The sequence below is a fragment of the Lagopus muta genome, chromosome 2 (assembly GCF_023343835.1).
Source record: "Lagopus muta isolate bLagMut1 chromosome 2, bLagMut1 primary, whole genome shotgun sequence".
NCBI lineage: Eukaryota > Metazoa > Chordata > Aves > Galliformes > Phasianidae > Lagopus > Lagopus muta.
Window position 1 is genome coordinate 49,716,130 of NC_064434.1, and position 27,634 is coordinate 49,743,763.

At 34.5% G+C, this 27,634-nt stretch overlaps 1 protein-coding gene and 1 long non-coding RNA gene across 12 annotated transcripts in view; one reads left to right on the forward strand and one right to left on the reverse strand.

Annotated features, from left to right (window-relative positions):
* TRDN (triadin) overlaps positions 1–27,634 on the reverse strand; it is a 208,688-nt gene that overhangs the window by 103,571 nt on the left and 77,483 nt on the right. For all 11 annotated transcript variants that reach the window (XM_048937079.1, XM_048937077.1, XM_048937080.1 and 8 more), the window contains 2 exons: positions 25,669–25,728; positions 9,317–9,388 (listed from right to left, as the gene is read on the reverse strand). In XM_048937079.1, coding sequence (XP_048793036.1) covers positions 9,317–9,388; positions 25,669–25,728 — 132 coding nt within the window. The remainder of the gene's footprint in view (positions 1–9,316; positions 9,389–25,668; positions 25,729–27,634) is intronic.
* On the forward strand, positions 1,143–25,677 carry LOC125689642 (uncharacterized). Its single transcript, XR_007375374.1, has 4 exons — positions 1,143–1,424; positions 1,702–1,811; positions 2,610–2,835; positions 21,055–25,677. It is a non-coding gene; the product is annotated as an uncharacterized LOC125689642 (long non-coding RNA).

Below are 27,634 nucleotides of genomic sequence, written 5' to 3' on the forward strand. Positions count from 1 at the left end.
AAATCTCAGGGAAAGCAGTTTCAGAATTTCCATCAAATTCTCAGTTGCATCTAGCCCCATTGATGCCCTTTACACTTATTGCTGACAAAACTTTACGTAAGTTAGATGATAAATTTGGTAGGTCTGTACTATATAAAGAATTATTTATGATTTAAGGAAGAAATTCAATTTCTTGAATTTATTTCTCATAAGCCTGAGTAGTTCAACCTTAGAATATGGCATATTAAGTGTATATTTAGCACCAGTAAAAATAACAATTTTTGAAACTGTAAATGCAGTGGTATTCCTCTGGATATGTACACTAAATGGCAGAGCAAATAAATAAATAGGAAATTTGACAAGTCTTCTGCACTATAAGTTATAAATTCCTGTTATTTGAAAGTGATTTTTTGTTAAAAATACAAGTGGGAGGATTATACAACTCTATGGATCAGTGACATAGAGGGATCATCATATGCATAAACAGTGGGTTATGTAAGAGAACACAAAATGTTTCGGATGATTCAAGATTGACTACAAGATGAATTCAACTGTCTTTTTAAATATCTGTTGTTATTATTACTGTTACTTTTAGCTGATAATGTAATTAACACTATATTTTTTTTCCCAACAGCAGCACTAGATGTGGCTGATATCTTTATGTGCAGGTGTAATGGGGATGCAGACATGAAGATCTCACTTTTAAAAGCCTGCAATACTTTTTCAAGAGTGAGATATTAGCTGATGATAGTGTATAAGGCAACAGGATCAATCAGGAAGTAGAGCAATGGACTTTGCATTTAGTCAATTTATTTCATAGAATCTACGTAAAATTGGAATTTAGTTTACGACAAGGAGGAAACTAATTAATATAAGATTCAATTAAAGCAGTTATATGTTTTGGAAATTTTTTTAATTGGGAAAATAAAAATAAAGAAATCCATGTAATTTTCCTGAGACCGGGGGGAATGTGAACAGTTCTAAAGAAGCACCTGAGATGGAATGCTTTGTTTCTAGGTAAATGATGAGGGACTGAGGGCATTGCTTGAAATCCAAGTGAAATTCAAAAGAGACCAAGAAAGAGGTGTTTCGGTCTGAATTACCTTTGACAGCTCTGAAAATGTCTTTGTGTTATTCACAAGGGATGTTAGTTAATGCTGGGCCAACACTGGGACAGGAGATAAAAGAAACATGCTAACAATGCTCCACTTGAAAACAGGCATGGTAATACCAGCATGTTATTGTGGCAGAACTGAGGGGGTAATCTAAATTTAGGGATGCATGTGAGTTCTGAGGCATGATGTCACGGAAATGCTTTCCAGGCCCTGAAAGAGGAAGGTGCTGTGAGAATTTCCTTTCTATTGTTCCAGGTGCTCCATGTGCTTAGGGGGACACTGACTTTGGAAGGACTTATCAGCACATCCCATCCCCTCTGAGAGATGGAGGTAAGGAGAGCAGCAAAGTACAGACTCAGATACTTTCTTAAGGAGAGGCACGAGCATAAGAAAAACTAACTAGCTGAGTGAATGCCAGAAGTTCAGAGATATTTTCATTTAGATAAGCCTTCTAAAGTTCAGATATTTATACAAGGCTTATCTGCATTTATCTAAAACCCTGTTGCCAGGAAATATTGGGAGAAAAGCTCTTGTGAGAGACTTTTGATATTGCCTGGCTTTGTGAAATACAACAGCTTTTCTTCCCTACTTATTCTCATCCTGACAGGAGCGAGAAACAGCGGAGGTGCATGCACACTCAAAAATATACAAAATAGAACAAAGAACAAGTTGATTTAATTTGCGCTGTGAAACTATAATTCAGACTGGATACAACAGGTAAAACTTAATTCCTCTTTTCTACAGATACGTCTGTACACCTTAATTACAGTCATAATTTTAAATTTCATTACAAAACCCCTATATTTTAATTTCCTTATTAGTTTTGAAGATATTACAGCTATTCTTCCTTTGTTTTAATTAGTACTGACAGTCTTTCTCTGCTGAACTCTATGAAAGATTTGCCATTCATTTCTGTGGGATCTGAATTATATTTTAAATATTAAAATGACTCATTACCTTTCAGCTTTTGATAACACGTTCTTCCCCTCTGTATTTTGCTTGAGGTGGAGAGTGTTAAGGACTAGTCAGAGATTTTTTGTATTAATATCACATTAATTCAGATAGAAAGACACTTCTATGGTTGGAAACTCTTAGATCAAGAAAGCAAGGAAACACTTCTAATTAGTTTAGTATGTCACAGAAACTCCAAATGTTTCAATTCAATTTTAGTTTCATGTCAAATTTGACCTCAGCTATATCTAAAAAAAATCCCATACTTGGGTAAGATTGTCCACGTAGGTGCAATTATTTTATCCGTGAGAAACAATTTTGTCTTGTTTTTGCCAAACTACATGGCCAAAGTCAAGTAACATCAAGTAAACCTAAACAGAATTAACCCAGACTTCTTAGAATTGATTCTTCTCACACAAAAACACATATACTCACACATTCTCCTTAAAATACTGGTGAGTGCTTAGACTAAATTTATGTACATTTTCTTCCACATTCTCTTTCAAACTGCATGTTTTCGTTTCAGCAGTCTAATGTGCTGCAATTTGTTCTCTTATTGAGCAGGTGAATGGGACACATAGGTCACTGGAGATATAGTACACTCTGATGTCCTGGGCAATCTCTACAGCCTGTTTTTGCATTTTGATACCACTTCACTGTTTTCAAATCCCAATTTGAAATAGTATTTGGTAGTTTTGAAGATTCCTTCGTGGAGATATTTTCAAGTTCTTCAGAAAGTAAACAATAATGATATCGTGATTGAAATTCCCAGTGCTTTCATCTGACCCACGTAAGTGTTCTTCGTTTCTTCCTAGAGGGATTATAGGCTTCTCAGCTCTGTCGAGTTAAGCACCAAAACTATTTGCTAATAGAATGGGGCTATATGTTGCCCTCACTAAACAACATAGTGGGGGCAAAGAAGAATGGATACCAGTATAATGAAGCCATAAAATTCATGTCAAGGGAAAAAGATGGCATACCAACCTCCATGGCAAGACCTGCATTAAAATTCATCAATGACAAATGCAGTGTGAATATGATGACTAGATATTAACCAGATGAGGTTTAACAAAAGCAAGTGTAGAGTCTTGCATCTAGGCAGGAATAATTGCATGCACCGGTACAGGCTGGGAGATGACCTGCTGGAGAGGAGCTCTGCAGAGAGAAGGACCTGGGTGTCCTGGAGGATGACAGGTTGGTCATGAGCCAGCAGTATGTGCATGTGGCCAAAAGGGCCAATGGCATTCTGGGGTGCCTTAAAAAGAGCATGGCCAGCAGGTCGAGGGAGGTGATCCTTCCAGTCTACTCTGCCCTGGTAAGGCTTCATCTGGAGTACTGCATCCAGTTCTGGGCTCCCCAGTACAAAAAGACGGGGATCTCTTGGAAAGAGTCCAGCAGAAGGCCACAAAGATGGTGAAGGGCCTGGAGCATCTCCCCTATGAAGAAAGGCTGAGTGAACTGGGTCTGTTCAGCCTTGAGAAAAGAAGACTGAGATAGACCCTGATCCAGGTCTATAAATGTCTAAGGTGTGGGGAGCAGAGTGGTGAGGCCAGACCCTTTTCAGCAGTGTGTGGAGACAGGACAAGGGGAAATGGCCAGAATGGCAGCATAGGAAGTTCTGCACAAATGTGCACAAGAACTTCTTTACAGTGAGGTGACGGAGCACTGGAACAGGCTGCCCAGGGAGGTTGTGGAGTCTCCTTCTCTGGAGATGTTCAAGACCTGCCTGGACACCTACTTGCACAACCTGGTGTAGGGAACCTGCTTTGGCAGGGGGTTGGACTCGATGATCTCTGGAGGTCCCTTCCAACCCCTACGATTCTGTGACTGTGATTCTGTGATAGCAGTGAAGAATTAAATTCCTAAGGGAAGAGTGGCACATTAGGATACTGTCTTCTTTGTCAAGAGTCATACCAAGAAAGCTAAAGCAGCAGGGCTATCCTGTCCTCATGGCTGACACTCTTACTAGGCAATAAGAATCAAGGTATCACCAACTGTGTTATTTATTTTGAGAAAAATTTTGATGATTATTTTTATGCATCATTCTTTTGAAAAAAAAAAAAAAACAAAAAAACAAAAAAAACCCAAAACATCTGAAGTTTTAGGAACAAGGGATGATCAGGCAAAGTATGATCTGAATGCTTTGCCTCATTTTTCCAAAGCAGCAGTGAAACGTCTTCATTTGAAATCCCGGAGAATCTTGATCCAAATAAGCTTTCTCCATTTGCAATTGCATCATAGGCAAAAAGTTATTACTTACCAGTAACACTTTAAAAAACAAGTCTCTTAGATAATCTTCAGAATTATTTAGTCTTGTTTTATTGGGTACATTTTGATGAATATTTATTTTTAATTGTAAAATTAAATATTGTGAATTGGATAAATAATACTAAAGATGAGAAAATATAATAATTTATCCAATCAATATATATATACCTTTATAATTTAATTCATTTTATATATTCTCGTAAGCATTTATTTAGTGCCCATTTGATTATTTTTTCTTATGGTAGAATAAAAGCAGTACATAAGAGCCTTGTCATTAAATAAAGTGTCAAGGGGTTTCTGAAGATTTAGGCTGTTTTCATCATAGCTAAATTATCTAGATTTTACTGTTTAAATGTCTAACCTAAATCATCAGATAAATCACTTTAAAACCTTGTTTAGATGATTTCATAGCTTTTACTGTCTTCAGTACAGACTCATGGAAATGTAAGGCATATATTTCTCAAAAAAAAAAAAAAGAAAAAGAAAAAGAAACAGAACAAAAACCAATCCACCCCAAACCTTTGTTTTTAAGCTGTATGTATAGTACCTTGTTTAAGATATCTGACCTGTTTTTTATAACAGGTTGGTTTAAAATCTAGCCCATTGCCTTATGATATTTCTGACAGAAACATTTTTCTTACTTGCTTTTATTTATCCCTAGATTAGAAAATTATCAGACAATTGATTGCCTCAAAAAAATATCAATATTATTAAAAATATTCAGAATTGGGATTAGAAAATCAAAATTTTGCGTTGTTGAAAGGCTGTTAGTGTATCTTTCATTAGAATGATTATTTTAAAGGATAATTTATTTATAACAATGAAATATATTTTATAGAGCAATCTATGTACAGAACAGAAGGTCATTGATAGACAGAGGCAGATCGATTTGTATAAGATTTATGCACTTCTGTACATCAAGGAAGCTTTGTCAAAATATCTGTGGGACTCAGTAATTTAGATGCTCTTGGATATACCTCCTAATGTTGTATTCATGAGCTGAGATATAGACTAGAATTTCTTCCTAAGATAGTCAGGTAGTATACATTCTATGCAGATTTATATTTCAGTATGAGTTTAGCCTCTGCAAGAGTTGTGGAGGAAACTAAAGAAATTTATTTCACAGTAATTCAATTTACTGCATTCTTCAAAATTTGTAATTGAGGGATTCAAGCAGTGATCTAGAGAAAGCTTTTTTTTTTGTTACTATTCCTTCACAGATGTTGCAGAGATATAGGGTTTTTTTTCTTTCTTTCTTTTTTTTTCTTCTACTTCATGTGTTATCACAAATAATAACAAGATGGCAAAGAGCAGTCAAAGGAAGGAGAAATTTTAGAACCTATCATGATCCATTAGCAGATCAGAACAATTATGTTAATCACTCCTCCGTAATGCTCTTCCACTCAAAGATGTGACCTTTTTAGGACAATATAGCCTGGAAAATCGCACTCACATACAATGATGTTCAAAGCATTTTTGTGATACAATGCTCTTCAAAGTACTTTTGTGCTACAAAGCATGCTATTGGAGATCACAGGGTAATGTGCATTAAGATGTCTTCCACTGAGAGGATTTAGATATAGCCTTCTCACAAAGGTACTCGTGAAAAAATGAAGACATATTTTTCTGTAACAGTTAATATGAAATTTTACTAAAACTAACCAAGCTTCTGAACATGGTTTTGGTATTAATTATCTAACTGCAGCATCTTCCCTAGAAATTGCTCAGCCATGTCAGAGGACACAGCAGGATTGTCTTTCTCAGAGACAATAAAGAAAACTAAAAACTGTGTGATCTCGGAAAAAAACGTCAAGACCTGAGAAAGTAGATTCACAGAGAGCCAACATTCATTGCAGAGCAGCCATAGGATGTCAGTGGATAACAAAACACAAGAAAGTCACCATTAAAAGAGGTAGAGAAGACAGTCACAGGAGATGCATATTAAACCCAGAAGTTCAGAGAGTCACAGAAAGCAGATTTGTTTAAGTAACAGTCAGTTCCAGTTTCCTCTCTAGATAGCAGCTTCACAGTGCTAGTTTGAGAGAGGTGGGAGTGAAGCTTCCAGAAGAAGTGTAAGAGAAATGATTTTAAATGAGTTGTTCAATTTCATGGCTGGTAAGTAAAGGTTTGGAGACCTGGAATTCAAATAGAAGTTTGAATCCATGTCTTCATCTCCATAGATTCCCTTTTCCTCTCTCTCTTGCTTATTGCTTCTGGATATTTTTGTTACTTTGTTTTCCTTTGGTTTAGTTTTGTTTGCTTATACTTTTCTGTCTGTAACCTAAAACTTCAAAGCCTTTTTGAACTTTGAATGTAGGATCTCAAGATAGCAATGCTTTTTTAATAGAGCCTAAACACCATGAAGTAGGACAGTAATGATAGTTTTTTCCCTTCTGACTAAATGAGTACAAAGAATTTTACTTTCCTACTTGGATATAACTGAAAAGTTCAGTTCATATTTATGTACTTCAATGCTCTATATTTCATACTGAGAATACAGCATACAAGTTAAGATTTTCTTGTCAAAAAAGTTTTCCTACAGAGATAAAGGGAGGTCAACGACAAGCAGAAAATGATTGAGATTCAAAACATAACAACAATGTGCTGATTGTCTAAGAGACCTCATGAATTCAGCAGAGCATGATTTCTACTTAGTATTGAATATTAGCCAGGAAAGACTTTCTATTTTAAGATATTGGAATGCCTAGTAATATTAGAAATATCTGGTACATACTGCCATTATTTTCACATTATCAGAAATCAAGAATTGTCCAAGATTACTTAAGAAGACAGGTGCAAAACAGAGCAGTAATGAAAACATCTCCATCTAGAAAAAAAGAATCAAATCTTTTCAACTTTTACCAGCTGCATACTTTTGTATTTACCCTCTGCTGCTGAATTGGAAAGCATAGGGTCTAAATAGATTATTTTTTTCTGTGACAATTATTCTCTTATTTCCAACAATTCTACCTTTTCTTCAGGGTTTGCCAAAGTCCTTTCCTAAATTACATTTCTCAATTAATTAATGATTGTACTTGTTCACTATCCTGAGAAGTTATCATACTTTAGAATAAAAACCAGTCCTTTCAGTAATATCTAGGGATGTACTGCTCAAAAAGGCACGATAAACATTAAGAAGAACCAGATAGACATCCCCTTGACCATTCCAGGAATTCAGACATTTTCTGATATTGTGTCAAATTTTCTTATAAATTACTTATTATTTTCCCAAGATCTGAAATAAAACCTCAGAGTTTAAGACACCTAAAGCATGGAAATATATATTTGTTTGTTTCTCATATATATATATATGTATACATATATATATACATATATATATATAACACAGTACTACATTATAATAATTTTTAACATCTACATTTTACAAGTTATTCTTCCTTTTTTCTTTATTCCAAAAATCTTGCATGGATATTGTATCCTAGTGATAGGCTTTAGCCTTGAAGAGAATTTAGTTGAATGATTCTGAGCAGAAAATCTGCCCCCCAGTTTGTTTGCCAAATGAGTGTCTAATTTACATTCACAATTAACTCAATTGCACGCATAAATGAGCTAATGAAACACAGAAATGTGTAAATGGTCATAAATACTCATTTCCATGCGCAATTGCAGTAATTGCATGCGCCTCATGATTTTGAAAATCAAGAACTTCACGCTAATTTGATGCTAGTTTATGTTGTGCAACACTTATATTTAAGATTAAGCTTATCACTCAACAAATGCAGCCATCTTTTTCTCCTATGCGCTTTTCTGCTTTTTTCTTTTTCTTTTTCTTCTTTTTTTTTTTTTTCCATTATGGCGAATTGGTGGATAGCAGTGTTTAACATGGACTTCTTTTTGCTGACAAGCAGGGTTTAAACATTTGCCTCAAACTGGCAAAACTGCAAATCTATTTATATACGGTGCTGTGTCTCTGTAAATACTGATTTATACTCCTTCACACAGTGTATCTATTAAGAAATAGCATGGTGTATTGTGTATTTTTTTTTTCGTGAGGTAGTATGGAAAAAAAGATACAAAGTCACTTAGTTGCTCTTATCCAAACATTCTGATTCACAGTAATCACATTAGAGAAATATCAAATTAATTTAAGTCTTTGTTTCAATCACAGGTTTTGTTAAAAGCTCTCTCTCATTTTCCATTTACAAATGCAGGCAAATCTAGCATCTTGTTAATTAGGCTGCTACTATCCCTTTGTTTTGTTTTGTTTTGTTTTGTTTGTTTGTTTTTTAACTGCAATTTATTTCTGAATAGATTAAAACTAAGACCTCTACTAGCAAATCCCATGGTGTGACTGACTTCCCTATATGAAATCTGGTAAATAATTACATAAGAAGACTAACATATTTTGTATCAATAAGTATTTTGATGTAGAGACCAAGAATGCATGTTGCAGTAGTTGTTTTAAGTCATCATACATAGTTCATTTTAAAATCTAAAGGCTTATTTCAAGAATCTCATTGATATGATTATACTGTAAGCAACATAATTCAATTGAAGTGTTAATCTTCTGAAAGTAAGATCTAACTTTACGCGTGCATATTATTTTTCGGTGGTTTTAACAATTGGGATAAATATACAGCCAGAAATATTATCTTCATTACCGTAGAAAATACACAGAAAAAATGTCTGAATAATAATAGCTCAAAGATTAATCAACGCAAATTAAGAGGATAATGCTAGTTGTGTTTTATAGTTAGATGGCAACATATAGTTGGACACCATCCAAGGTATTTTAGAGATTGGGCTTTGGTTTGAAATCTATTTCATGCAGGCAATCCCCTGAGCCATCTGTGGGACTACTGAAAGTAATTTTTAGGTCTTGCAATGCAAACATGTTTATATTCATTCATTCCCTAGGCCTAGAAACTCGAAGGTTTTGTGTTATCGGTTATATTTATAAAAATATTAGTAATCCAATAGAACATCAAGTTAAAACATAGAAATCTACAAAGGAGAAAAAAAAAAAAAAAGGACAAACTTGCCTTCAATTGCTGCTGGTTTCTTTCTTGGACTATGCTCTAGAAGAAGACGAGGTGATACCATTTCCTTATGTCCTGCACATGAATATACAGGTTAAGAAACATGGAAAATGCATTAACTAAAAATCTGAGCAAGGAAGATGATTTCCCTTCAGAATTGCTCATGTATAAAATATTACATTTCATACATATCTGTTATCTTCCAGACACCATAGGAATAAAACGGATTTCTAAAAAAATATAGTGATTTAACTTTAAGGGATGCATTTTAAATCAATAAAGACCAAGTGACTCAAGCATGTGCTGAAATGCTTACAGGTCCATTTTTCTTCATGAGATTAAAAACCTCAGAAGAATAATACTATAATAATAACGTTACATATTCATGATGTCTGATCTACGGTAAAAGCATATTTTCTTCTGGCAGGCAAATGATCTTCATTTTTCCTTCTAGTCCACTTATTACAAATGTCTAGAAACTCTGCTAAAAAATATTATGCTTCCCATCCTTATGAACTGTTCTTAATTATCCAACACCAAACAGGTTGTACATTTGTAAATACTGCTTAACTTCTGATTCCCACTGCCAAGTGAAATACCTCAACTCTCTTGGAGTTATGAACTGTACTTTCTCATAGATTTAAATTGGGCTTTTTTGTACTAACCAGATGCCCAGTTTTCACTTTGTTTCTTCAAGTATTAACAAACACATATTTATTTTCTAGTTTATAATGTCAATTTGAGGTTTCCTGATTTTCTTCTGTTTATTTTTTTAATATCTGGCATTTATTTTTATTCACTATTATGTCATTGTCACTTGGACAGCACAGTTTCTCGAGTATCCTGTGAAATGCATGTATTAGTGGAATGCAATACAAATACAGTCATATGCACCAGCACACACACCAGCACACACTGCACAAGAGCACACATGCAATCAGGCTGTTAGATTTCAGATTCAGCTCCACACCAAAAACTCAAATGCATGCCTTGTGCTTGGTGGTAGACTCAGAAGAGAAATAAAGATTGAAACGAGCCTTGGAAATTGGAGTATCGTACTTACCCTTCTCATTTACAAAGGCATTTATACTCATGGGAATGCATGAGAAAAACATCATCTTGAAGGTAGCAGTGGGATTTGAGCACCATGAGAAAAACATCATCTTGAAGGCAGCAGTGAAATTTAAGCACCGTAGTGTCAAAGTTTTTGTATCTCATCAGCGTAAATATGATTGCAGGCAAATAATTTGCAAGCTTAGTTTACCTGCTAGATTATATAAAATATCACACATGGAGTTACTCAAACTAGAGTTATATGCCCGAGCCACTGATAAAATTAATGTACTTAAGGCACTACACAACAAGTGGTAAAAATCTCAGGTTTTAGACGTATTTCCTGTCTTGTCAGTAATCACAACTGAATATTGATTTCATCATAGAATGTCACTAGCCTCATGTGACTGAAATGAGCAGTAGGCAAACTTCAGGAATTCAGATGTCTAGCCATAATTTTCCACTTTCTGATTCAAAAAAACATCTTGCAATTGCTAACTGAGCTAACAAGATGCTGAGTAGCATTTGTTTCCAGTGAGAACAGAAATATTACATCTATAACCTCTGTCAATGTACAGAAACTCCATTAACTGTTTATTCAGTCTGAACATCCTAGTTCAGAAGGAAAACTAAAACAATGTAAATTTTAATGAAGAATGAGCAAATAATATTATTCTTTCTGCTAGTTTTGATTATTGGCTTGGACAGTTGTTAGATATTTGTTTTATTTTATGTTTAATTTGTTTGTATTTATTCTAGATCACTATACTAGATGGACAAAAATGATAAATTTTACAATTTACATCAATTGCCTTGTATTAAAAATAATAAAGTACAGTGCCTCAAAATGTTGAGTAGGTAAATAGTAAGAAAAGGTAGCCAATAATTTGGGTTTCAGAGTGGTATCTACTGTGTGGAGCACTGACCTAACACTTTTAGGTCAAAGTATAGGATGGCCCTATTATTTTCCTGTTCTTTGCTGCTGCAGCAGTTTGCTAATGATTGCACCAGTGCTAGTTAGTATAATGCCAGTGCAATACCACTTATTGCTAATGACTTGTCAAATTCTATTTTACAGTTTTACAAGTTTTAAGCAAATTACTTATTTCATGCAAATTGATCACATGATCTGAGAGTGTATTAAGCACCAAAATCTTAAGATTCACAGATCAAAAACTTTCCCTTAGGCCAGAATGTTTGTTCTGAACAGGTTCCCATCCACTCTGATAAAAAGCCTCTTTAATGTTTCCATGTGTTATTAAATGTATCTCTATTCACTTTGATGGGAATGCAAAGGACACTAGCTGAATAAATATTTTATCCATTCTTTTGATGAAATATGTTAAAATGGTTACCCTAAGTCAAATTTCTTCTCTCTTCCTTTTTCTTTCCTCTATAAGTTATAAAGTACATGTGGCTTTCTGCACTATGGAAAATTCATAAATTAAAAATGAAGAATTGGCCTCAGTATATCAGACCATTAGAATGAATGATGTCTGCTATCTTGACAAAGCAGTGGCCAGTTGGACATACATATGATGTAAATAAGAGGAAGGCAGGATATGTTTAAAGATCCCTGTAGATGATCAATCTAATTTGTGAATTACGAGAAGTCATTACACAGAATACTACTATTATTATTGGACATACAGTTACCTCTTTGCTTTATAAATGCAGCCACACCATAACTCCGGCTTTTATAGACTGCATGTTTGTTTGCTCCTCTTTTCACATGTAGTCTTTGTTTTTCCATCATGTGATAAGCTAAACAATTTCACAAATATTTATTAGGGTTTGATTCCCCCACAGGCTTGTAGTTGCAAACACAAAAGTATGTATAAATTTCTATGCATAATCAATCAGTTCACGTAGTTGTACTACAGACACATTCATATATCCATATATGATATTGTAAATAGCAATCTGAGAATATATACAGCTGATGGAGACTGACAAAGAATTAAATATTTTGACTTTAAGCTCACTGGAATGCACTCACCAAGACAGAAAATGTCATGTTAAGACATGACTATCTTCCTGTACTGCCTGAAAGGAAAAAAACATGCTGCAAAAATAATTAGGAGCTGTAAGACACTAGATACTAAAATGAATACTTCATTGATACTAAGCTACAGTCCTCAAGATCTGTGAAACTTCTCTCATCGACGTTTATTAAAACATTTGAGTTGTAATAAAGAAATTCCTTCTGACTTGGTTTATGGATATTTTAGATTTTATATTGCATGATAAGGAATAAAAGACAAACTATGATTATCTGAGAAATGATACCACTGTGGAAAGCATTTTTATGACTGTAAACTTCCCCATATCACAGAATCATAGAATGGCTTGGGTTGAAAGAGATGTTAAAGCTTTCCTTGATGCCACCTTCTAGATCAAGTTGTCCAGGACCCCATTCAACCTGGCCGTGAGCATCTCCAGGAGTGGGGCATGCACATCTTCTCTGGGCAATTGGCTCCAGTGCCTCACCACTCTCTGAGTAAAAAAAATTTTTTTAATATCTAAACTAAATCTCCCTCTTTCAGTTTAAAGACATTTCCACATGTTCTATATGCCTGGGTAAACAGTTGGTCTCCCTCTTGTTTATAAGCTCCCTTTAAGTTCTGGAAGGCTGCAATGAGATTTCCTCAAAGACTTCTCTTCTCCAGACTAAACAAGCTCAACTACCTCAGCCTTTCCTCACAGAAGAAGTGCTCCAGCCTTCTCATCATTTTTGTAGCCCTCCTCTGCACTTGCTCCAACAGCTCCACTGATGATTTCCTCATATCCAACTTTTGGTTATCTGAACATCAGGAATCCTACAGGCCAACAGTACCAATGCTTTGGCAACACCTTTCAAATAGTACAGAAAAATATCTTCAAATAAATCTTGATTTGCCCAGATGTGATATTCTTCCTTAAAGATAGTAGGGGAAAAAAAAAAAAAAAGATCAGGTAAGTGAACTCTGCAGAATCATTTATTATGAAACATAGATTCAGATCAAATGTTTCGTGAAGCTCAGATGAAGAAATGGAGTAGGAGAATGAGATAAGACTGCCAAATATGCTTTTAGAGGACTGAAATCTTAATGGAATCCCATTGCTCTGTCTAGGCTTCGAGTTTTGACATGTAACTTACTTGAAGTTAAAGTTGAGCCTCCCTTGTTGTTAGTCGTTATTCTTCAGAAGTTAGGCTTTCACTGTTCTGAGGAAGGTTGTTGCCACTTAGCATACGTGCATGAAAAACTACGAACAAATCATTTTGCATTGTGATAGAATAGCTGAGGATCAAGAGACTATGTAACTGTTCTGAATAATAGCAATACTCACTTTGGGGAAGGAAGAAAGGAAGGAGCTGAAATGCAGGCACCCTAAATAGGTAATCTTTCTGAGAAAATAATACTTCTGCTAATGTGATGGCTTTCTGTAGACTAGTAAATTAAATAGTGCCTGGAAATATTATTGGGTTCTGGAATAAAAATACACATAGCATGCAATATTGTTTGATTGATATCTGACAATTTTGATTGGTCGGTGCCAAGTAGCACCGTCTCAAACAATTCATTGTCTCAGTTTGGGAGTTAGCGAGGGATAGGCTCCATTCTCAACAGACAGATGAAACAAAGACAGCCACTTTTACCTAGAGGAGATGTTATGAATGTGGATGATTGCAGCAGAAGGGATAAAATCCAGACAACAGTGGTAATTGAGTTTAATTTAGTTATCTAAATTAAAAGTGATAACAAAATACTGTCAAAAGGGAAAAAAATAGTTTAAATAGAACCTTAAGGGGCCTTCTGCAACTCAATTTTAAACAGTTATGATAGAAATAATGTATAATAAAATGAACCTTTCAGGGAAGTCTGTCCTGGTAGACAGTAAGTACTTCAGTTTTTCGATTGCACTCAGGTTATGGGCGCTTATAAATGGATAATAGCGTGATGTGCACTGAAAATCTCATTTTGCATGGGGTTGATATCAGCTAAGGAAGAACATTTTTACAGTATGTCTAGCAATTACTAGTAGCTTTAAATTTTCATATTCTGTATCATATTCTGGCTATTTGCCAGTCATTATTATGATGCATAAGAAAATGTTAAAACTACGTGTTCCACTTGGGTTTTAAATAGAGCAGATAGCACTGGAACTCTACTTAGTGTCTAAACTTGTGCATAAAGCATTTTATTGAAAGATACTCCTCCCTCAACGTAGATAACAAATCCTAGCTTATTAAAAGTAACCTAACAGCCTTGGGGGGTCAACCACCTATTATGCTAAAAGCATGGACTGATAAGTTTAACAGTAAAGGTGCAGGAAGGATGGTTGCAAACTGATAATCGAAATGCTTTTTGGAGTATAGTAAGGTGAAAGATTAAATTTCCTTTCTCAACAAGTCAACTAAATAGCAGCAGCAACTTTATAGTCTCCTGTTTTTAATATGTAGACATTTGATTTCATCCTTTAGTTTTAGTGATGCAATCCTATCTGTAATTACATGTTCACACCTATACAATATATTAGATACTTGTGCATGTATGGGCACATGTGTACATATGTATATATATATACATGCAAATCTATGTAGGTTTTTTAATGAAGTTTCTGAAGAGAAAATGTTTGTCTTGTTCAACCTGGCTTAATAAATGAACAGGTATGAATTTCCATTGGATCATTTTCCCAGAGCTTGTGTGAACATCAGTTTGTACATTTTCATGTAGCTACTAAATTTGCAGGTGGGAACTTGCTTGATATATTTTTCTCTTCCTGTGGTTTTGTATCTCACACTGTACAAATGCACATATGAGATATAAAATTGATACAAGCAAGAGACAGAATGGTAGAGCTATGAGAGTGATATTCACTGTTTTAACCTACAACCAGCTTTACTAGTTCCAACCAGAAATTTATGCAATGTATCTTAGTCACACCAGAGAGCTGAGCAGTTAAATTCACTTACAACAATATATCTGTTGAGAATTCTTTTCAAGATATTTTTACACGTCAAGGTTCCAAAATCCCTCTTTCACTCAATATGTATCTTGTGAAAACTGTTGAAATTTTTTTTGTTCAAAAGATTAAAGTCTGTAAGAATAAAGTTTTAACTTTTTTTTTCCCCACTACACATTAAATCACATGTTCTAACATTAAAAGGAGGTAATTGAATAGAAACATCAGATTTATAGTGTTCTGGCATCTCCACTTCATTATGGCACCAGTAATCGCACCATACTTCAGCTGTACATTGTGTAGCAAATTATAGTCAGCGTGGCCAAGAGTTAATGAGTGGGAAGTTTATTAATATCATTTCATGTGGGTTTGCTTCTGTACTATGTCATCATCACATGATACTCAGCTCCCTCTGCTGTCCCTACTTCCTCCTGCTACTTATCACCTGCATTTTAGTGTGTAAAGATAATCCTACAAGTTATGTTTAGAAATATTTAAAGCCAAATCTCAAGAAACTGAGTTCATGGGAAGTGAAAACGAGTTATTCTATGAAAATAATAGGCTGCTATTGTTGCACACTGGAATGCTAAAAGACTGTACAAGCAGATTATAAAATGAAGAGACATATACAGCTTTTCCCTCTCCTTAAATAGCCTTTAATAAATTGGTATCATGTCCAGCAATCCCCAGTATAATTAACATGAATGTATAGAGTTCGTACAGATTAATACTTTTTGCAATATGAAGTATTGACTTCATATAATTAAAATGGATAAAAGAAAACAGTGCAATTAAATATTTTCTGCTAACAAACAGAATGGAAGGGACTGATAAGCTGTTATGGGGAAAGGCAATATGCTGACTATGTCAAGGAATCGCTGCTCAGTAATTTGCAAATTATTTGTATTTGGTTTATCTATACATACTGTCATTCCAACTGTCATTAGTCCAAATACACTCAGTTCTAAACTCAGGAAAGCTAACTGGACATTACTTCAGGACTGCAAAAACTTTATATTGTTTTCAAGAAAAAATGCATGTGCCAAGTCTTGTTAAACAATGACAGCATGATATTAGCCAAGTCAAATTACAAATCTCTCACTATGATCTTGTACAAATCTCTCACTATTCTCACACAAAATCTCACACAAATGCCTCACTATAATCAGATATATTTGCTAATAATGAATACATTACTATAGAAATCACTGGAAATCCAATGGAATTCAAATAGATGTGAGCACAAACCAAGAAGTTTTCAACCTCTCTTCTTTTCCAGAATGAAAGCAATAAAAGGTTGAGTTACCTGACCATCACCAAACAGAGTGAATCTATAAACATTTTGCAGTTAGGGAGAAAAGAGCTGAGAAATTCTATGAAAACAAATATCAGGATTAGGGCACAGTTTTGCAGAGGTGTTTCTCCTGTTTCTCACTCCTACTGAAATCAATGAAAGAAAAGTATTAGGTAGGCACTAAGTTTGTAATACCTTTCAAGGTTAGACTCTTTGTTATTAATAAAGTATCGTATTGATAATACAGAATTTTTGAAATTTGAGTCTAAAATTTATATCCCTTAAAATATGTGATGGTGTTAAGTTTAATGTAATGCTTGCCATCAAATGTTGTTTCTACAGCACAGCAGTATACTTGGCTTGAAGTATTTCAGGATGAAACAATTTCCAGTGAAGCTTCTGCCTTTCTATAAATAATGGGAAGGATGGTGGGATACTCTGGAACAGACAGACTCTAACTGGAAATAATCATCTCTTTATCCAAACTCATTTTGCTTAAGTTTGATTCTTCTGCTCCCTTTTCTTTTTGCCAGGAAAGATTTTGTTTTTTGTAGGTGGCTGTTTTAAGATAAACAGTCCTGAGACCTACTTTCATGAATTCCAGTCCTTGTGCTGCAGGTCTTTATGCTGATTTTTGGGAAACTGACTTGACTTACCATACCATATTTTATTTATTTATTTATTTATTTTTGTGACAAGGATATTTAAGCTTCTTTTGTTTGGCGCATTCAGAAAATGAATGCTCTCTATGTACTTCCAAAAAAATTATTTCTCATCATATTTTTTTCCTTTGCCCCTTCTGTCATTTCCAAAATGCTATTGTCTTTTCTTCAACTTTTCATACTTTTTGGAGTAGCATTGCTGATTTCTTGGCTGAGCCAACAGCTGCTCCCATTTATGGCATTTGAAATCTTATATGAAAACATGTCATTTTATATCTTTATTTGAACAAATTTGTTGCTTGAGTATTTTTAGAATACTTCTTGAATGTTTGCAGGCTCTTTTTTAACCAGCTTTAGACTTTTAGAAGTTAACTTTTAGGCAGTTAAATCTAGATAAGTCACCCGAGGGATCCATTTATAGTCAATGGAGAGAAATTGGTACCTTCAAAGGGTGATTCATCTTTTCTATCTTAGGCATCTCTTTTAGGATTAAATTGTTCTCTAGAGGCCTCCATTTCATACCATTGGCTATAAAGACATCTAAAGGTTAGAGTTTGGCAATTAACTTTTCAATATGTATGTGAGGAGCAATGAATTACAAACATTTCATTTTGCAGTTGTACTTAAGTATGATGCTATATGCCACCAAAATATTTCAGGACTAAAATTATGAGCCATGCATGTTTCCCCCCCTTCCCCCCGAATAACTGCAGCCAAGTAATGTAATGCTTTCCCACCACCTGGGAATTCTATAAATGAAGATCATATGGCATGAAAGGATTCTGTTGTCAAGCCTACAAAAAAATATAAAAATATTACTGATATTTAATGTTTTTTGTGTACATTGAATGTCTTTTGAACGCTGTGTGCTATTTACTCTGTCAATTCTGTCACATAACCATGTATTGAATGACAAAGTGAAAAAAGAAGGGAAGGAAACTTCCATCTTTGCTAGAAGAATAATCTGTCAAGATAAAGTTTGAACCCTACTAACTGAAGTTTGTCAGAGGTATTTGCCACTGACTTTAGTAACAGACTTTGGTACCAACCTTGCTTGTAATGTTATCTCAGATCTCTTGATGAAAATCATTAATAATTCCTACAAATAGCTAGTTTTATGGGTTACAAATACAGATACTGTCACCAAAACCTACAGTATAAATAACCATTAGGTTATTTTCAATATACTGATTTTTAAAAGCTACTCAACAGAGGACTGAATATGAGCCCCTTTCTTTCAGTTGTGCTTTTTTCCCACATTTGAAGCCATTAAACATCTAAAAACCGAATACATATGCTCTTACATGCTGATACTGTTTTTTTTTTAGAAACAAAATTTTGTTTATCTTTGCTTGCTTTCTGAGTAACCTAGTTTCAAAACTAAAGTGTCTTTTGATTTTAGATTTTTTAGATACTATTAGAGAATTTTTTGAAATGACCTTTGATTTGTAATTTTATTAATGAATTATATGAAATATCTGTATATAATTAGAGAAGATTGCCCCAGTTTGCCCAGTTTGCCCAGAGACGTGGTGTATGCCTTGTCCCTGGAGACTTTCAAGGTGAGGCTGGATCAGGCCCTGATCAATCTGATCTATCTGTTGTGCACCTGTTCATTGCAGGGGAGTTGGACTAGACAACCTTTAAAGGCCCTTTCCAACTCTAAGGCTTATAAGATTCTATGATTCTAAGAATAATAATAAAAATGCAGTAATACTGAAGCAATAATTTGTTAATATAATCTTTCATATTCAATTGATTTATTTCCATTAAAATCAAGAATTTAGCCTCATACCATCAAAGGCTTTGGCTTTATATTATATCACAGAGCTGATTCCATGGAGTGCTATTAAAAAAAGGAACTATTAAAAAAAGGAATCAATTCCTCTCTACAGAATCAGAATGCCAAGCATTCCCTGGATAGCTGCTTCTGAGACAGTGAAAGTCACTTGAAATTTTTTTTGGCAAAGTTACAGTAAAATGCCATAAGAGTGTTGACAGATGCAGCTTGGTGTGCCAGCATCTGGCTCTGATTCACAGTGGGATGATATAAACAGGCAGTAACAGATAGCTGTTTTGCCACTGTGGGACAGTGTCAGGATTGTGTGCTGATAACGTCTCTATTAGAAGATCAATGTCATTTCAGAGTTTACTTAAATAGACACATCTACTGGGGTGAGAAGGGAGTCACAGAGAACAACAAGATTGAAATGACACCAGTAGACGTTTTCTCATAGCTTTGTACAACAAAATTGAAATGTAAATCCAGCAATATTTAGACACTAAATGACAGCTAAAACTATTGCAAGAATTTATCATTAATAAATTAGTTAGACATTTTCCAACAATTAATACATAATTTCAGTTTATTACTTCTTTGTTTTCAGACTGTACTCAGAACTCTCTGAGGAGATCACTAGTGTAATAAATACTTCTATCACTGAATCATCTCCATTTACGTCAGCTGCAGAAACAAATGTACTGACAAGTTTCATCATAGGAACCTTTTTTTTCCATAAACAACTATGGATAAGCAACTGCCAGCTCTAAACATCAATCTAAATGAGTCTCCATAAATTTGGGGGTACAGCTCTACCTTCAGGTGGAGAAAATTGTCACATATCTTCCCTGTTTAAAAAGAAAAACTGAAACATTTTCACAGCTTTCAAACTCTTCCTTTAGCATTTCACTAACGTAAATGTCTGTGTTGCTTATTTTGGACTCTTAGAGAAGAGGACTACTGAATAGGGCACAACAGAAAACATATATTTCCCTCTGCCAAATAATAGTAATAATAATAATAATAACAATAGTTATATATGTGGATTCTCTATCCAGTGTTCTCTGGCAAATTTGAAAGAGTGTAACTCTGCCAGTATTTTCTCTTGCTGAATTCCTCTGAACAAGAAGCAAATATCCTCTTATTCTCTTATTGAATATGATTGTTTTTCCTGCATCAATATACAATGAGAGGAACTCCGCTCATAACAAAGTTAACCCCATATAAATCTGATGTAATAGTGTGAAAAGTTAAACAGTGCCATTGGCATATCCACAACAGATGCTAGTCTTTAATCAAGTAAGAGTGACACCTAAAAATAGTTCAGTGTTTTAAAGAGAGAACAGAAGAGGGCAAGTATTTAACTCCAGAGCTGTAGCTCCCCCACAGAGAATGTAGTTCTTTTTACATTCAAAATTAGTTAATCAATACTCTCAGATCTTGCACAGCATTTTTTTCCCATGATCTTAAAATACTAATGTACAATTACATCCGTATCTCCATAAATCATATTAGATATTAAATAGCAAGTATCACACTGGCACTGTCTTGTACTTCTCTTACCACATTCATGTAATAGAAATAATCCCTGCTCTACAACTGAATACCTTTTGACAATGGAAAAAAGAAGACAAGTATTCTAAGAACATCGTAGACACAGAAGCCATTGAATCTGTCACTTCTTTCAGAAATTAAGCTAACTCTAGGATTCCTTACAGAATCTGGTCACAACTTACCTGAATTTGTTATCTGTATTTTATACATGTGTGTATATATATACAAACATACACATATATATATACATACATACATATATACATACATACATACATACATATATATACACATATATATACTTCTTATTAACATATTGCACTTTGGGTGAGACTTGGATTAATTTTTAATGAGAAAGTGGGATGACTTTTCCATTATAAGATACACCCTTTCAGTACACATATGCCAGAAATCTTAATGAAATTCTCCTTTGCAAATGTTATGCCAACAGCACAAGATTAGCAGGACTGTCTACTTTGGCCTCTGGAAATACACAATGAACATATGAGGGTAGACTGATGAAATGAAGTGTTATGGTCACATTCCTTTGCAGTACAGCTGTTTTTGGAGATGGTCATTTGGTGATATAAGCTTCATAAGGTAGCTGAATACTTTAGTGCAAAGATTTTAAATATGCTAAACTGTCAATAATGTAATATATGTGCTGCCTGAATTATTACGATCATTGTCAATGAGTCAACTTTAAAGATCATCCACTAGTGAGGACAAGGTATTGTTCAGTGCAAGTTTTTTAACCAAAACTGGAACACTGTAAAATGAATTCAGTAAAGTAAAGGAAAACTAATCCATCAGGTATCAAAACAGGGCTATAAGAAGGGGACAGAATCTTTAGCAGAGCCTGCTGTGATAGGAGAAAGTAATGTGGTTTCAAGGTAAAAGAGGAGAGACTGGATATAAAGTTTTTATGCTGAGGTGATGAGACACTGGAACAGGTTGCCCAGACAGGTAGTAGATACCCCATGCTTGAAGACATTCAAGGTCAGGCTGAATGGGGCTCTGAGCAACCTGATCTAACGGTAGTTGTCCCTGTTCATTGCAGAAGAGATGGACTAGATGATCTTTAAGGGTCTCTTCCAACTGAACTCTAACTCAAATGATTCTATGATTCTAAAACTAACTATAATAAACTTCCAAGTAATTGAAACAAGAACAAAAGCTAAACAGAAATATTTGGTATATCTTCAGGAAACAAGGGTGCTAAATTGGAATCAAATAACCAAAAGATGCTTATCACTTAGCAGTATGCACCATGCACAACCACATGCTGAGGCAGGCATGCAAAAAAAAAGGTCACAAAAATAATTGCTTCTTTAGATACTTGCAAAGAAAATAAGTTTCTTGGAACAACATAATCTGTCAGAGTAATGCAGAAAATGTCATTTATACTATTATGGATGAAGCATGTGATAAAATTACAGGGAAAACAATGGAGTAGAATATTGTGGAAGGTGAATATTTTCTTCACCATTGGATCCAGTTAGAGAAGTGTACTCCAAGCAAAAGTAGTGTCCAGACACTGTCACTGAAATACCATCTGTGTCAGTGAAAATTTCAAACTCTCAAAAGGCAAGGAAATAGTTATAAAAATAAAATTAGAGGTTTGTGCTAAAATATAATCTTCTCTCCTACCAATAACATGGAAATATGAATATGAACACCAGAAATATCCCTCAGAACAAAGTTCAAGTATACTAAATAAATTATCAAACATCTGTAGATGACTTTATCCATGAAACTGGACAAAAGAAATTCAGTAGCATTTTACATCAGAAAGGGTATCTTGGGCTTCAGAGTCAGTAAAAGAATAGAGGTGACAGTCAGAATGAATATGTCACAACATTTATTTAAAAACAAGTCTCTCCCTGTAGGTCTTAAAGCTTTATAAATGAAACTTAAAATCCTGACAGAAATTCAAATTCATTCATAGGAATTAAAAAAGAATAAAAAGCAATTTGGATAAAGGATTTTGTTAATGCTCAAACAAATACTGTCCATACTTGGCTGCATAACACTTATCCACTGATAAATAAGATCAGAAAGTCTGTTCTGTGGTGGAAAAATTGTTTAACAGTACTTCTGGAATGTTGGCATACATGCAGGCTAGATAGAAAATAAAAAATATTCTCAAGCTCTGTACTTTGTCAGATAAAATTAGAAAGTTGATTTTTATCCTATATGCAGTAGAGTTGAAGACTGTGATATATTCTTTTCTCAGACTGGGCCATTGTTGCAGTCAAGATACTAAAATATTGGACTTCTGATCTAGAAAATCCTATCCATGCCAATGGCTAAAACTCCACTGATAGCTATTGTAAAGTTACGAGGACCTCGGATACTCTCTTTTACACTATGTAAAACAGAAATCTTGGAAGATAATTTATATTAATATAATTATTAGGAATTAAAGGCGGATTTGTATGAAACTACTCAATGTTGGGGACAAATACTGATCAGAGAAACAAGAAAGTGATTGTAGATGCTTCATGAAGAAGCTTAGCAAGAATTCCCATTGTCTTATAGATCCACTGTGTACAGTGGAATAATTGAATGAATATTTCATTCGTTTTTTAGAGCGACATCAACAGTAACAATGTAAAACATTGCGTAAATGAATAAAAATCAGTCTTACTTTTTAAAAGCAAAGCAAGAGCATTAACTCATCTCCAATACGATGTTCAAGTGACTACAAAAATATATTAACTGATATATTTTGAAAAGTGTATGTAATTCAGGAAATGCATGCCTGTGGGTGTAGCTTTTAATTATATGATCAATATAAAATGCCAAGTTAAGTATCTACTTTAAAATCGTGTATATATTTATATAAACCTAAAATTATTCAATATTGCCAATAAGTAATATGATTTTTTTTCATTAATTGCTATAATTGAAATAGTCCATATATTGTGCCTAAGAATATAATGAATGGGAAACAGATTTTAAACTCGGAAATAGAATTTCATGTTTGGTATAAACATTGAATATATTTTACAAAATAGCCAGTACATTTATGTGAAGAAATTTTCCTTTTTTTTTTTTTTTTTGTTCTCTTTCACAAATAGCACAGAACTAAGCATACTGGGCCTTTACCTTGCTTCTCAGAAATGTGGTCTGAATTTTTCAACACTGTTTCTCACAGAGTGTGAATTGACTAAATCTGGTTATGAAGGCAATACTTTTTCTTAACTTTCACAAATGTAAGTCATGCTTTTCCATAACAATCGTTCACAACATTTAACTTTTCATATAACAAATGACTTAGTAAATCAAAAAGCATCTGTTTCACAGTGGAGTCACTGCTAGACTTTTGGAGATCCAAAGTTGAGGAGCTACTCTCTTCTTAGAAATCAAATGATATCAGCACCTCTATAATTTGTTTTTGCTTTCTGGGGACTTGAACTGTTTCTCTTTTTGTTTACCTGTAATGGCAACTGAACACCCAATAACAACAGAATATTTATTATTCTATGTTTATTCTGTGATTTCTCAACACAGCTCTGTCATAGCATAGTGAAGTAGCACACAGCAAATACTGGGAAGAAAGAGTAGCCAGTTGTGTATTTTATCTTCTGAAATTCAACTCACTACAGACACCCCTGTCTGTCTCCACTTCCCTTCATGGTCATTCCAGTTTTCTTCTGTCTGGAAAGATAAAAACTGGAGAGCAATCTTCCCCAAAATGCCCTTCTCACAGCAGGTCTGCTCTGCCTTAGTAGAGTGCCAAATAGCCCAGGAAGCTGCCTGGAGAAACAGCTCTGACACTTGTCAAAGCTGCTTTCAGGCATCAAGAGAACTCCAAGAGAAAAAAACTTGAGGAGCTCCACAGATCTCTTCACATTGTATATTATTAATGATACAGCTGCACAAAGCCAAAGACTAGGTGAATCACATCTGGTACAGGATGTTATTTTGTAAATTAAAGCAAAACTGAAGGTCTCAGGAAGGTTTTTTAATATTTCTCACAATCTGAGGCTAGATGATCAGTCCATCTATTCATAACTAGCTGTCTTTAAAAAACCCAGAGGTGATATATTTTTCTCTCTTTTAATGCAACCACGACTCTCTCCATGTCATTCTTTGAGAAAAGGCCAAACCAATATTCCCCCTTTAAAATACCCAGGTTATTCATTTTCTCTCCACAAATAACTGTGTCCTCCCTCTCCCCATTTTGAGAGCATGTATACATCCTTAGGGTATCCTAGCTATAACTGTACCAGAACATACCAAGAGAAGAGCAAAGGTACAAAGTAGAGATAAGGAAACACAGACTTTTCAGATGAGTACCAGTGGAGATCTTCTTGTTCAAATAATGACAAAACAAAGCTTGTAATGCTTATGATGTACCTTCGTATTTCATCCCTGATTTTATAAATATCATTGCTTTTCATTTCTAGGATTATGTTGTTCTATCTTATTCTGTTGTGTTGGATGATTTCCATTATGATTTCAGAAGGAACTGTGACAATTAAATAAAGTCTGGGCAAACTGAATTGATCTAACATGATAAAACAGTACTCAGTCATGGTCAGTTGCTTTAGCTACAAATCTGCCTAAGATCTTTGTATATTAGAACAGATAAGCATGGAGATGTGGAAAGGGGGAAGATAAAGCACAGAGGTGATTGCTCAGCTAAGATATTTGATACACTAAGAGCAACAATAATTCACTTCTAGAAGCATTTTGGGGTTAAGGTTTACTATTTGCAGGGATAAAAAAAGCAATGAGCTATTAACAATAAGTTCCTTTCTCTTGCATTTCAGACACACGCACACAAAAAAGCATGGAATATTTTAGCAATTTCTACAGGCTTCATTTGACTCTACTTTTAACATAACCTTATTTTTAATTCATGCATAGTAGACAGAAAATTAAAAGCTTTAATAAGACAGCCATTAGATCTTATGCTTTATTAAAACTATTCGCACAATCTTTTTTGCACTTGTGAAATCTTTCAACAACACAAATCACACTTCCAATGCATAAAGAAGCAGAAATTCTCAGGAAAACAGAAGAATATTAGGAGTTCAATGATGTAGGAAAGTACCTGGATAAAAATCCCCGTGCGCAAACATGTCAATCACATAGCGACAGAACGCATATTGATCTAACAGATGAAAGAGGAAAAAAGAGTAATGAAGAAAGCAAATTAAACTGTTGTTTCTACTTAATGATGAAGATATAGTTTGGCAATGTGAAGACTCACTTGGGGGATATTTTTGCATATTCTTACTTATTTTGTTTTTTTTTTCCCCTCTGGACTTGACTTCTAGACATTTTCAGAAAGAGACAATTTATTGTACAGATATAACTGTGAGCCACCCAGTCAAGTACGTAAGAGCTACCTCAGAGTCACTACCTCTTCTTTCTGGCCTGCAATGTGTGGACCAGTTCAGCAATATACTATCTTGCTCCCCACAGAGGCACAATCCAAACTACTATATGGTCCAAAGAATATTTCATATCCCTGCAAATCCATTTTATATTGTCTCAATAAGACAACAGCAAAATTCAATAAACTTTTATATCACAGTATTTTGTTAATACTGCGTTAACAGTATAATCAATATGTAAGCTTATTGAATGGGAATATAAAAAGAACTCTGTGTACTTACACTTCTGCAGCAATGAGATTTTCAACTGAATTTTATCATTTCACTACATAATTATTTTCCAAAATCTTTACATATATCTTTACATAGACATATATAATGCATATAATAAATTTGGTTCTAAATAGTAAAACTTTGCTATTCAGCTTCTTTATCTACATGAAACTCAGAATTCAGAAATGTTGATTGTCTACTGATTTCTTTTATATATAATCAGAGAGGTAGACTTCAATCAAAATTGCTAAGATTAAGCATCTTTATATAACTGAGTGCAAATGAATTACAATATTTTTGCTGAATTCTCCAGTTGGCTGGAAAAATATGTTGTCCCACTGGACTACAAGGGACACTATCTTCCAGCGTTAATGATGATGATCAAATGCCAGCTTTGGTTAGCTGTGTTAGTTTACAACAGCCTTCGAATAAAGGGGCTGAGCAAATTAATCTGTCTGTCCTATACAGTTACCACATACTTCCAAGGTAAGGTTACATAAGCTACATTCTCCATCTCCAGTTGCATCTCATTCCTGCACACCTATAAGGCCACTTTTTCTCTTTGCCATCTTCAAAGCAGTATTATACGGACTTTGAAATGCTTCAAATGTAAAAAAATAATAATGATAAAAAAGAAAATATAAAATCATATTCTTAACAATGTAAGATTTTATTATTTACTTTCTTACAGAGTTCACTAGAGCATCAATAGTAGTTAAACCAATTGTTTCTATAGTCCATTAGAGCCCATGCAGCTGTTTCCTATTACTAATTGCCAGGACTTCTAGTTAGAATTGAAGGACTTGGGCCAAACTTGCCAGAACATACACAAGTCCATGAGTGCTTTTAAACCTTTAATGACTATCCATAATAGTTTCTGATTTTGAATTTAGGAATTCAAATTTACCATTTTGATCAGCTCCAGTCTTGGATTCCGTCCTTAAGGAATCTGAACATTTTGGCTGCAATATCTGTACTAAGCCTATGTGCTAATTTTCTGTCATGGAGAGGGGGTTGGTGAGAGAGGAAAGTAGAAGCAGGAAAAAGTACTCTCAGTAAGCCCCTGTGAAGTCAGCTTACTGACTTCAACATGCTTGGAAATAGGACCTTAGTGAGTTAGTCAATCAGCTTATGTCTGTATAATAAAAATGACCACAGTTAATTATTTAGCCCTGAGAGAAAATGGCAGGGCACAGCTCATGCCCAGAAACCTGAATTTTCCTTACCCCCATTTTGCTGGGAGGCTGTCTGTCTTTATCCATGCTGCCAATTTGGAAGAGCCTCTGGATTGTTTCCAGGCATTGTGTAAGAGACTGCTAAAAGGCAATGATACTAAACTGTCAGGGCACATAAGCTGTATGGACTGTCACAGGACAGAGCACAAGCTTGTGCTGAATCTATTTAAGT